The 11890-nt window shown below is 40.5% G+C and overlaps 1 protein-coding gene across 1 annotated transcript in view; it reads right to left on the bottom strand.

Annotated features, from left to right (window-relative positions):
• Positions 1–11890, bottom strand: part of szt2 (SZT2 subunit of KICSTOR complex) — a gene marked incomplete in the record, with an annotated part of 110147 nt that overhangs the window by 63069 nt on the left and 35188 nt on the right. The window contains 8 exon segments of the mRNA XM_035652785.1: positions 485–649; positions 908–1026; positions 6157–6244; positions 7712–7826; positions 9865–9967; positions 10173–10313; positions 10456–10576; positions 11142–11283. Of these exon segments, the coding sequence (XP_035508678.1) occupies positions 485–649; positions 908–1026; positions 6157–6244; positions 7712–7826; positions 9865–9967; positions 10173–10313; positions 10456–10576; positions 11142–11283 (994 nt within the window).

Here is an 11890-nt window from a genome sequence, read left to right as displayed (position 1 = left end):
TTCGCTAGTCAAGGGCTAGCACTCCACCAATCAGATTGGTCATTGAGGCCGACGGCCACTGGCCGATTCTACATGTCGAATCGGCCAAAATGAAGGCCGACGCCGACGCCGACTGACGACGGCACGGGACACACCGAACCAATTCGAGTCACCGACCGAGCCCGACTGTCCGACGTCGTCTGACGGCCGATAATCGGGTTGGTGTGTAGAGGCCTTAACAGTTAGTTCATAAATTAGCTCTGTGAGTAGTCACTACACCACCATGCTTCAAGCACCACTTATTTCGCAGCAAAACTACAAAAAAGACCCAAGATAAAGCTGAATTTTCCTGAACTTATTCTGTCTGTATCTCAAAAAAAGGTTTGATATTCAGAATTCTAGTTCTTTCTTTTCCAGGCATTTATGTAAAATGTACATTAAAGATCCAGATACACATTACACTCAACACATCCTGTTACATGTCAAACGTCTGTCTGGAATATACCTTGAATTGGTGTGCCGTGTTGCTGTCGGTGTACTTGGGAACATGCAGGAAGATGAGGAGGTTCTGCCTGAGGTAGTGAGCCACAGCGGGCAGCCAGGGAAGGCAGTACTGGGGGAGGCTGAAGTTCATCACCTCAGTGGCGGGAGATCCTGATGGCTGGATGAACTGACCAGACAACGTTTAGTGAAGGCTTCTACCCAAAGCAATTTTCAGTAGCACTGAGTGCATACAAGAGTTTTCAGGCTGCCCCAGTGAGAATAAAACCCAGCATTCTGGAAGTGTAAGCAATTTGTTCACTGACCCACACAGGTACATGTACCCAGAACTACAGATCAGCCACAAATAAACTCACACAAACCCATTGCAGTGCTTTCCCCCAAATTCTTCTATACAAATTACAGCAGACATCAAAAAGCAATTTACCTCTACGTCAGCCGGAGTCAGCTTGCAGTTCCTCACAAGCATGACAGTGATGATGTCCAAGGTGGTTTCATCCAGGCGCTTGCGCAGCACCTTGACCAGCTCATCTGTGATCTCTGGACCTGAGCAAACAGTGAACAACATCTCTGTATCACCCTCATGCTGCAAATACACATGTTCAGGCTAGTACAATACACATGTGGTTGGATTTTGGTGATTGAATGGCCTGAGTGAAGCAACTGACATTAGATGTTATTAAGTTAAGTATGGAATCTGATCGTATTTCAACAGCTGGTCTCCATTCAAGGATAAAGGTTGGAACAAAAGCTAGCAGCAGAAGTTGAGTTCAGATTCTTTCTTCTAAAGGTCAAGAATCAACTAACTCTTTATGATACATTCCCTGCAATTTCCTGATGTCTAACCATCAGGAAATTCATATCAGCTTTTGGCCTTTTGAGCAACTTTTCCACTCATCTTCTGAGTCCATACATGTAGTTTGGTCCATTTTAGTAAAAAAAAAAACTTTAATCGGAAGGTTGTTGGTTCGACCGGCTCCTCCTGCACACATGTCAAAGTATCCTTGAGCAAGATCACTGAACCCTGAAATTGCTCCCGATGCTGTGCATTGGTGTGTGAAAATGCTGTATGAATGCGTTAGTTTCTGTTCGATGGACTTTGCCATCACTGAGTGAATGTGTGTGGGAAAGGGTGAATGTGGCATGTAGGTGTAAAAGCGCTTTTGAGTGGTCGAAATAGAAAGGCGCTATACCATGTTTACAGGTCCATTTACCATCTCATGGCCTTCAGGCAAATTATTACTTTCCGCTTCTGCATGGGTACGCTTTGGTCAGCGTGACATCAAGGGGTGTCTGCATGCAGCCCAACATTTTGGAACACACGCACTACACATATAAAGCGCACCAACTACACATGCTCCCTGGCTCAACAGAGAGCAGCTGTGGTAACAAACTACAGAGTGAGTGAAGAGAGAGCGCATAGAACAAAGCATTGAATCAGTTTGATTGTTTCACAGCGGTTATATTTCTAAAGCACAAATAGACACAGCCACACTTCCGCACAACCCTGCAAAAGGTGCTGGATTTTGAGTAAATCCGGCCAAAGCTGCACTGTCTGCTGGGCCTCTGTTCTGCGTGTACCTCAGCCCTGCCCCCAGTCAAACTACATCCATATAGTCTCACAGTCAGACCACAGTAGTGTTAGTGCTGTGCGCAAGTGAGTAATGCCAGACAGACACGGACCCTCAACTGTAGTATAAATGGAACTGAGAGTGCGTCCGTGTGACTGGCAGTGCGCAGCAGAGTTTGCTCTGTTGTTGAGATAGCTCAGTGGTACTCACATGACCTAGATATTTCTCCATTTCAACTGAGCAAACTCCAGCCACTGATAAAAGCCGCGAGATGTGGTTAAAAGCTCTGACAAAAGCTGGTAAATGGACCCAAAGTTAACTTTCTTGATTTCCAAATTAAGAGTGAACTTATACAATGTTAGAAAGTATTTGATAATTGTTTACAGTGCTGTGTATTCTTTTAACTTCAGTATTTTCTTCTGCTGACAAAATAATGGCGTACTTTACAAAAACACTTCAAGAAGGAATTCAATACAGCTGCCCAGTGATGCTGCAAAAAAAGTTGAAAGTACAGTGGAGTGAGTGGACGAGCAGACAAGGATTTTAATGAGTTGTGCTTCTGAGAAACCGCTGATGTAATCCCTGCCTGTCTTAGACAAGGGAACTATTCCAAGTGCAACAGTGCCATCAAGGTGCCCACATGGGGAACAGCAGCCTGTACACAGGCAGTGATCAACAAGGCCCACATATGAATATTATTAGGCTGAGGTCCAGACCAACGACAGCAACATGAATAAAGGAAATAGTGTCCATAACAGAACAAAATTCAACAAGTTCAACAGCTCATCATAAAATTGCGCCTATTCAGGAAGACAGCATCTGATTGCCTGGCACTCGCCTGGGCTTTATATTGTGCCTTGAACAGGGGCTTAATTCAGTTTTGTTTGTAAGCGCCAATTCGTAACAGAAGTTATCTCAGGACACTTTTCAAATAGAGCAGATCTAGATTGAACTCCTTATAGCATTATTTACAGGTACCCAATAGCTTAAAAGCTGTGACTGCCACACAGAGTTACTAATCCAGCTGTTTATTGGTCAAGCAGCTGCTGTATAGGTTTAGTGGTGGACTATACGAGAATGAATGTTTCCTGTCAATTCCTCTCTGAGTTCTCCATTATCTTCCTCTTTATCTGTAAACCTTGAGTACAGATAATATTGGCATGCCAGTTGTTGACAGTGACAACTTGTTGTCATGGCAGTGATATGACCTTTCTTGTGATTGGGCTGGAGTGAATGCACAGACAGGAACTGACAATGGCTTGACTCCGTCAGACTATCTATGACGCAGCCTCAGTTCTACAAGACTATGATGAAGGACTGGAAGGACCATGGACTTTAATACAATATTTTCTGAATCGTTACCTTGTCTGATCCTATTTACTGTGAATCCTGCATTGTGTTGTTGGCTTAATGGCCCTGGCAACCAACACACACATATTGGTACACATTATTAATTAACAAATTAAGTAATAAGAGGAAATGTCCTTTCGTGTTCTCATGATTTTGATTATCTCGTTAACTTGAGATAACAAGCACGTTTCCTCGAGATGACAATTACAAAATAAATAAATAAATTGTAATAAATAATAATAATTTTTAAAAAATGGAGCATTTAATTAAAAGCACACCTCCTGAAGTGTTAAGCATGGGGGTGGATCTGTTTTATTGTTGTGTTGCAGCCAGTGATGTTGCAAAAATTGCACGGGTGGAGATGAATGGATTATACCAGCAAACATCACAGCAACTGTAAAAAACTGAAGCTTCTACAACAGGATAATGATCCTAATTGTACCTTGAAATCCACCATGGACTACCTCAAGAGAAACAAGCTGAAGGTTTTGGAATGGCCCTCACAGTCCCCTGACTTAAACATCATTGAAAATCTGTGGGTAGATCTTAAAGGAGCTATGCATGCAAGATGCCCCAAGAATATTGCAGAACTAGAAGTCTTTTGCAAGGAAAATTGGGTAGAAATCCCAAATACAAGAACTGATAGACTTCTAGCTGGTTACGTAAAGTGTTTGCAAACTGTTATATCTACCGGGGGGTTACTTATCACTAACAATGTAGGGTGCCCAAACCATACACATGCCACAATGATGTTTTCATTTATTAATTTTTTTTTTTCAATTTATGAAATAAAATTAAGTTGAAAATTGTTTTGTGCAAATATTGTGTTTTATGTTCCATACAATCAAGAGGCAGTGTTTACCTCTTTTCAATGAAAAAAAAAAATCATTATTATTTGTCAAAGGGTGGCCAAAGTTTTGCATACAACTGTATTGCAAGCATGGCTATTCTCAGCTTCTGTACAATCTTTATAAGAATAAATAAATTAAGTTACAACTCCGAGGGAAACACAGGGCTGAAAATGAGAATATAAGCACTGAGCAGAAACACAAACTGTTCTCTCGACAACATACAGAGTACACACTAGTAGGTTTTTTTTTGCCACCCACAAATGAGAAAGACCATGTGTGCAGTGTTATTTCACACTGATCTCAGTTAGTCAAAACACAAGCACTTGACTGAAATGACTTCCTTCTGACACACTGTATACTTTTGCGTCTAAACTTTGCAGGAGCCTTTTTTTTTTTTCACAGCCATGTCTGCAGAAGTAGGTGACAAATGGCTGCTCTGTCAGTGGACCGAGCCACACTCACTGAGAGCAGAAGTACAGCGGAGGATGTTAGCGAAACTGTCTCCAACTCTGGCTGTTTTCCACCCCCTTGTCACCACGCTGTCAGTGCAGTGGAGCGGCATCAGTAACCGCCTCGTTCCACGGAGGAGTGCAGAGCGTCGCTACAGGCCTTCCTTCGTGTTGACAGCAATCCAGCTTCGAAATGCCTCATCCCACAACACCACGAGCAACACGATTAGCCAAAAGCATTTGGGGAATTATTGAGAACTGCTTTACCATTTCTACAGCCAAAGAGAGCTGGGACCCAGCTATGTTTGTTTACTAATTACCCACAGATGGAGGGTGACCGTGTAAATACCACTGTGAAATGTCAATTTTTGAATTAATGGCATGCAGAGCTACAGTAAATATATGCATTTTATCCTCATAATGCTGTATTTTACCTAAACTACTGCCAACACCCCAATTTCCCTCTCAGTGATGAATAAACAAACTAAGATTCTGCAGCCATGGTGGTTATAAAGAACTAAATTGTATGATGGATCACATCGATCATCACGGTCCTCCTTGCAAGTTACATGAGAGGTACTAAGTGAGAAAAATGAGGAGACAAACAGTGGGTTTGGAATGAATCAGGGAATTGAGTCAGATCAAACAAATCAACACCAATGCTAATTTTAGAATGGCAATATGTTCACAATGACAATGCTAACATGTTAACATATTTATCAGTTTAGTTTAGCATGTTCGCATGCTGTGCGAAATCTAATAAATCGCTGAAAAAAGTGTGGCCCCCGAAAAGTCGATGATTAGTAGCATCATTGGAGGTAGTTTTAAATCATTGCTTGTTTCCCACACACATCCAAAATTGCAGTTGCACACACTTTCGACAAAACACAATTTGGACTCAACTAGCTTCAGTTTTTTACAACGTACATTTTGTATGGACACTTATATGTAACCACTAAAGGTAATCATGCCTAAACATAACTGTAGGTTTTCTTGCTATGCCGATGACACTAAACTCTATATAGTTGATGACCTTGATCACCTGAGCCATCTTTACAGCCTTGAACAATCCAACGTATGAATCCTCGAGTCGACTCAGTAAATCACTGAAGCTCTCGTTATTAGTCATTAACTCTATTTTAATATGGGTCTCTGAGTCTGCTCTAACAAACAGGTCTCTATAGACCAATAGCAGTTTGACTGCTGTTCTAAAATTACTTCACTGGCTTCCAGGTAGTCTTGGGATTATATAAATCTAATTATGGCTTTCTTCCTTGATCCATAGACTCCCTCATAGCTCACACAAAGACCAGAGGTGAATCTGCCTTCAGCAAGAAAACTGTATGCCTATAAAAATCTTGGTTTTACCGCTGATTTCTTCTTACTGCTCTACCACTTTTGCTAACTAAAGAAAATGCAAATCATTATCAGCCCTTCATATTTCCCAGCTCTTACCTGCATTTCCCACCCCATGCACCAGCAACAGGATGTGCTTGTCTACCTGTCCAACTGGCCGAGAACCATCCAGAGAAGACCTGGAACCCTAAGGAATGAGACAACAAAGATGTCAACAATTTGTTACCAGCCGTCATGACTGCACAACTAATCCAGGTTGAGAATGATTACATAGACTAAGCTTTGACAAACAGTTATTAGGTAGTATGTTTCATCTCTGTGTGAATAATTTATGCAGGGACTTGGCATTCTATATCGAAATCCTTCCCTCGCCCTACTCTTCCTATTCACCAATCTACTTAACTGGAGATAAGAAGAGCAAGTGAACATGGACTTCTGAACATCTGTTTTTCCACTCTGCCTCTGCAGACAACAAGTCAGGAGAATTCAATTCTGCAGACTGCACTTCATGTTAGCATTTACACAGTAACCCAGTTCCTGCCTGCTCCACAGGCATGGGCCAGTGTGGAAATATGGTGGGAGTATGTTGAGAATGACTTCTGCTACTTTATGTAAGTGCTTTCAAAACTGTCCATCACCCCCTGCTAGAATGAGCCTGTGTGGGTTGCAGGACAAAATATGCCATGGTTTCCTGCCTTATCGCCTACATGCTATAACCGGCAGCTCACAGTTTAATTTCGACTTCAGAGCATCAGATAAGTTGCAAAGAAGCACAGGGTGAGAATTACAGTCATTGAACTAAAACTTTTCTGTTATCCTCTGTACTTTTGGTTACACACAACTTCTGGAAGTTACTATATTAAGGAAAAACGTCTATGAAAATTAACTATCATGTTTCCAATCATTTCCCTTTCCCTTCCTTCTACTCTCAGAAATGTCACCAATGAATGTAAATTGCTTCTTTGTTCTTTCTTTACCTAAATTTTAACATCTTTATTTCCTGGTTCAGACGCTGGTTTTAAGACAATATGGTTGGTTTTGTCAGAAAAAAACAGGTCAGAAAAGGGAACACTGCTCCACCTTGGCATCATTACAGTGATTAGAGTTGACAGGAGGTGACGGTGCAGGCCTCCTATGGGTGAAACATTTGGTGGATTTTTCAGTTAAATTTTTGAAGATTTGTGTGCAGTGCTAATTTAGGCAAGATGTCGATACAAAGTCGATAGAGCTGTAAACTGTTTAGTTTCAGGAGGCGTTTCCGCTGCCCTTGATGGAATTTTGCGGAACTGGAAGTACTGGTGAAATGGCAGTGAAAAAGATTTTTTAGAGACACATTTTACTGCCGGGGAACACATGTAACCTTTAACAGCTCGTTGCACTGTTAACCTATCCTTCTCACTCTCTGTCTATCTGCTGCAGCCATACATACAGAGTGTAATGCATAGCTAGTTTTGTCATTTTGGGGGTGTTGAGTGGATCTGAGGATTAATATTCAGGTTACTGATACTTAATAGGGGACACTGACATATATATGTAAAAACAAACTCTTCACTGATCAGCAGCTCTGATGAGAACCACAACCAGACTTTGATGACCAAACTAAACATGTCAATAACAATGTTTTCAATCAAAATAGATATATCTGTTCACTTACCATAAGGTCCTCTGGAAACAAGGGCTCCTGACTCCTGGCAAGCCCAATGGAGCGAGTCATGTGGAGGTTTCCATCCATGTCAGAGTATTTCCCTGTTAATGATGTTTCACAAAGTCTGGAAACATGAACACAAGCAACACAAGGTATGGAATTGATGTCTCCTTAAAGGGGAACTTCGGCAGATTTTTACCCTAGTCTTGATCACTAGAGATCACAGAGTACTAGCGCAACACTTGTTGCGGGTAAATGCAGATATCAGAAAAGAGAGGGTGGAGATCGGAGGTGTTCAAAGGAGAAAGAAGGCTTGGGGGAGTAGAATAGAGTGGTTTACTACTTGCGAGAAGAAATGGTTGCGCGGTTTTTTCCAGTTGGGGGGAGATACCTCTTTCTCCGATCTCCACTCTCTTCTTCTTCCTGCGTTTACCTGCACACAAGTGGGGTCGCGGCAGTCCGTGAGATTTCACTTGGTGGGGGGAGGGAAACGCCAACGAAGGAAGAAATTCGTTGCAGGGAAGTGTTCAAACCGGGAAGTAGTGTTGGTGGAAGACATGGCTTTTTGAGGGGGAAATAAACTTTTTTTTCGTCGCGAAGGCATTATCTCCGTGATCGATTATTCTGGGCTTTCGGTGAAGCGAGTGGTGGAAAAACATATTATTTTTCCTATCGACAGTACTCGGTGACCTCTAGTGATCAAGACTAGGGTACAAATCTGCCGAAGTTCCCCTTTAAGTTTCTCCAAAACCTTTATATCAACCCTTTTTGACTAATCTATCCTTTTTCTCTCTTATCATTCATGTCCATCCCCAGTGTTTTCTACCTATTCTGAGAGCACTAATGTGCTAATGTTTTCAAGAAGGTGTTGGAAAGTCAGTGTGCCAGAGAAGTCAATTACACCACTTAGTCAGTAAATAACTTAGAAACTCAAAACCAAAGACTAATGTGACACTACTAAAATGTGTCATATTTGCTCAAGGCAAAGGGTCAAATTGTGACAAACAGTTTAATACGAGCTACCATTGCTGCTGTGTACAAGCTTGGCAAGATAACTTGCGTTTCTGCAACTTTCAGTCTTTTTAAGACCTTTTACCTGCTATATTGTGTCAGTTGAATGACATATACATTTACATTACATATTCACTGGCAGATGCTTTTGTCCGAAGTGGCGTACAAACATGGTCCAATTCAAGCATCAGTAGATCAAGAAGACTGAGCTTAACCATCATGAAACAGAATATTCTGAAAATAATCACAAATTACTGAAGTAAGCCTGTTTTAACTGTTGACTTCCTGTTTTTGACAGTCCCCTCATACATATTAATGATAGGAAGGTTCCATCAGATCTGTGTGGATCATGTGATCATGGATATATTATAGAGCCATGGGAGAAATGAGGAGACTGTCGGAGTGTAAACAGCTCATCGGTAATGTGATTTAAATGTTCGCTACGTCAGAGCTTATTCAGAAAAATCCCCCATTAAGAGCATTTTTTTGAAAAAAAACAAAAACAACAAAAAACACCTCAAGTGGTTATCGAGGATTTTTTTTTTTTAATTTCTTCAAAATCAACTTTTTCTAATGTGATACTTCTAAATTCGCATTAAAATACTTAGATGGAAGCACGGCTAAATCTTTGCTTGCTCTTAGTTAACTTCCCATATTTGCTCTTCCGTTTGCTCACTCCCCGGATGAATCATACCAACCCAGTCTTGTTGATGTTGTGAAATGATTTGTAAACTGTGAGGACAACCTCCAATCTCACAGTTAAAAATATGAAATGGAAGCTCCGCTATCTGGCTCGGGACACCACAAAATCACAATTACTCGCAATAAAGTGTTTGACAGCAGTTCAATTTCTAGCAAGTTTGATTTCCTTTCTGATACACTACTACCTTGAGAACATCTGTAGGTCGATTCTTCCTTCCAGCAGACTGATGGAAAAATCTCCCTTAAAAAACTTGCCCTTTAAGGATAAAGTTTACAGGTTGGCTGTGTTGCAACAGTCCCAAAGCCCTTGCATGTAAAGGAGGGGTATAAGATATTGTGTTTTAGTCAGTTTGGGGATGAAAATCCTGAAAAACACCTTGAACCAATTAGAGAAAGATTGAAATCCAGTGAAGAAGTGCTTTTTCACTTTCAAAAGTCAAAAGTCTGACCTGAGGTAGAAGACTGATTTAGTTGTACGCTCCTGGTAGACAAACATGTTCTTCCTGTTGACCACACAGAAAGAGTTCAGCACAGAGCGCAGGGCCTGAATCGCTACAATAGGGAGAAAAAAACATGTTGAGCATTATTGCAAAATAAATACATTTTAAGAAGAGGTTAATTCATTAATGTGAATATAAAAACTTTCCACCACTGTAACCCCTGTGCAAGATTTGCAAAGATTTGTCATTGTGGATGTCATACTTACATAGGAACATGATCTTTATATAAACCCCAAGTGTTCAGATCTACGACTCACCCCTGTTGGGTCCCATCTTGAGACGGGGGTGAATGTGGATGATTGTGCTCCACACCACATCACAGGCAAAATGTCCAGGGATGAACTGCATGGTAGCTGCCAGGTAGTCTCTGGCCTGGTAGCTCTCCTCTGTGTTGTAATCTGTGTAGACAGGGTCAACCAGTGTAAGGGCAAGGGCACATAAGTATTTACAACTACAAAAAGCCGACATTAAATGACAAACATAAATCTCAAAACCTGAACAAATAAAAAGCCCAACTATCTGCACCTTCTTCTGACTTACCATCGGAGGCGTTGAGCCTCTGCCTGTAGAGAGACTCGTTCTTCCAGATGTCTTCCTCACTCTCAGCCACCAGCAGAGAGTTACACACATGACTGTCATGTAGGTCCTGCAGTAGCATACGCTACACACACACACAAACAAAGGAAGCGTTTCACAAGCAACTACACATAGTGTTTATTGGACTGTGTTGATGTATGTGTTAGTTGCTATAACTAATATATATATATAATAAATATATATAATAAATATAAATATATATAATATATATATATAATAAATATATAAAATATTATATACTATATTTATATATATATTAATATTATCATTATACCCTATATTAAATAATAATAATTAATATATATTATATATAATAAATATTATATTAATAAATAATAAAACTATATATCTTATTTTCTATATATATAATATATATATATAGTATATTATATTATATATATAAATATATAGTAAACGTGACAGATTATGCATTTTTACACCACATTCATGTTTTGGCACTTAAGGTTTTGGGGCAGGTCTCTGGTTTGGAAAAAAACTTTTCATAGCTGAAAATGAAAATTCCAATTGTTTTATTTTTCACATTTACTTCATTTGTATTTGGATTTTTTTTAAAACAAATTTGAAAAATTAAAACAATCTGTGATGTAGTTCGGAGACTGCAGTTCTACCTGTTGGACATTCTTGCAGATTTCACCTATCTTCCTGACAACCATTTGATTGCAGTCGCAAGTATTCAGGGCAGTTCCTGATCTTCTTCCTTCTTCTCCACTTTCCTCGGCACTGAACCCTCTTTTCCTTCTGTGAAAGCACCTGCAAAATATATGGACAGATCCTAAGAAAAGAGTGGGATTCATCACCAGCCGCAATCAGCATCTGAGAATCCGTCCTACGGAACTGTGGCTGAAGGTTTGACTGGAAACGTTTCCTCATTTAAGTTTCAATGCAGTTACATACCTATCAGCAAGGGAAAAATTTTTTCCTTGTGGAGAATGACTGACATCACCATTTTACAAAATGTTTAACTGAATTATTTATGAGTGCAAATAGCTTCATTAGTAGCTGAAATACGAATGCTGGTTGCAATAACAGGTTGCTAATTGCGTGTTCTTATGCTTAAAGTCGGGTCGTTAAACTTTGGCCTTCCTTAAGTCTGACCTAATTAGTTAAAGCCGGTTTTTTTGCACCATTTTAGTTTTAGCCTTCTTCTCCACTAACGACCAAGCATAATCATTTCTCTCTTTTCTCACCCAACTGGTCGAAGCCAGACTGACCACCCACCTAGGGCCGAAGGGTCTGTCCTAGGTTTCTGGCCTGGGTTAAAAGGGCAGTTTTTTTCCTTGGCCCCGTTCGGCCAAGCTGCTGGCTCATGGTTTGGTTACTGTTGGGTCTCTTGTGGAACTAATGTTTAAGGGAGTTC

Source organism: Morone saxatilis, unplaced genomic scaffold, assembly GCF_004916995.1.
Source record: "Morone saxatilis isolate NCDOM2014 unplaced genomic scaffold, NCSU_SB_2.0 Contig12, whole genome shotgun sequence".
Lineage (NCBI taxonomy): Eukaryota > Metazoa > Chordata > Actinopteri > Moronidae > Morone > Morone saxatilis.
The sequence above is the reverse complement of the archived record's forward strand: the minus strand, read 5'-3'. Positions and strand labels throughout refer to the sequence as shown.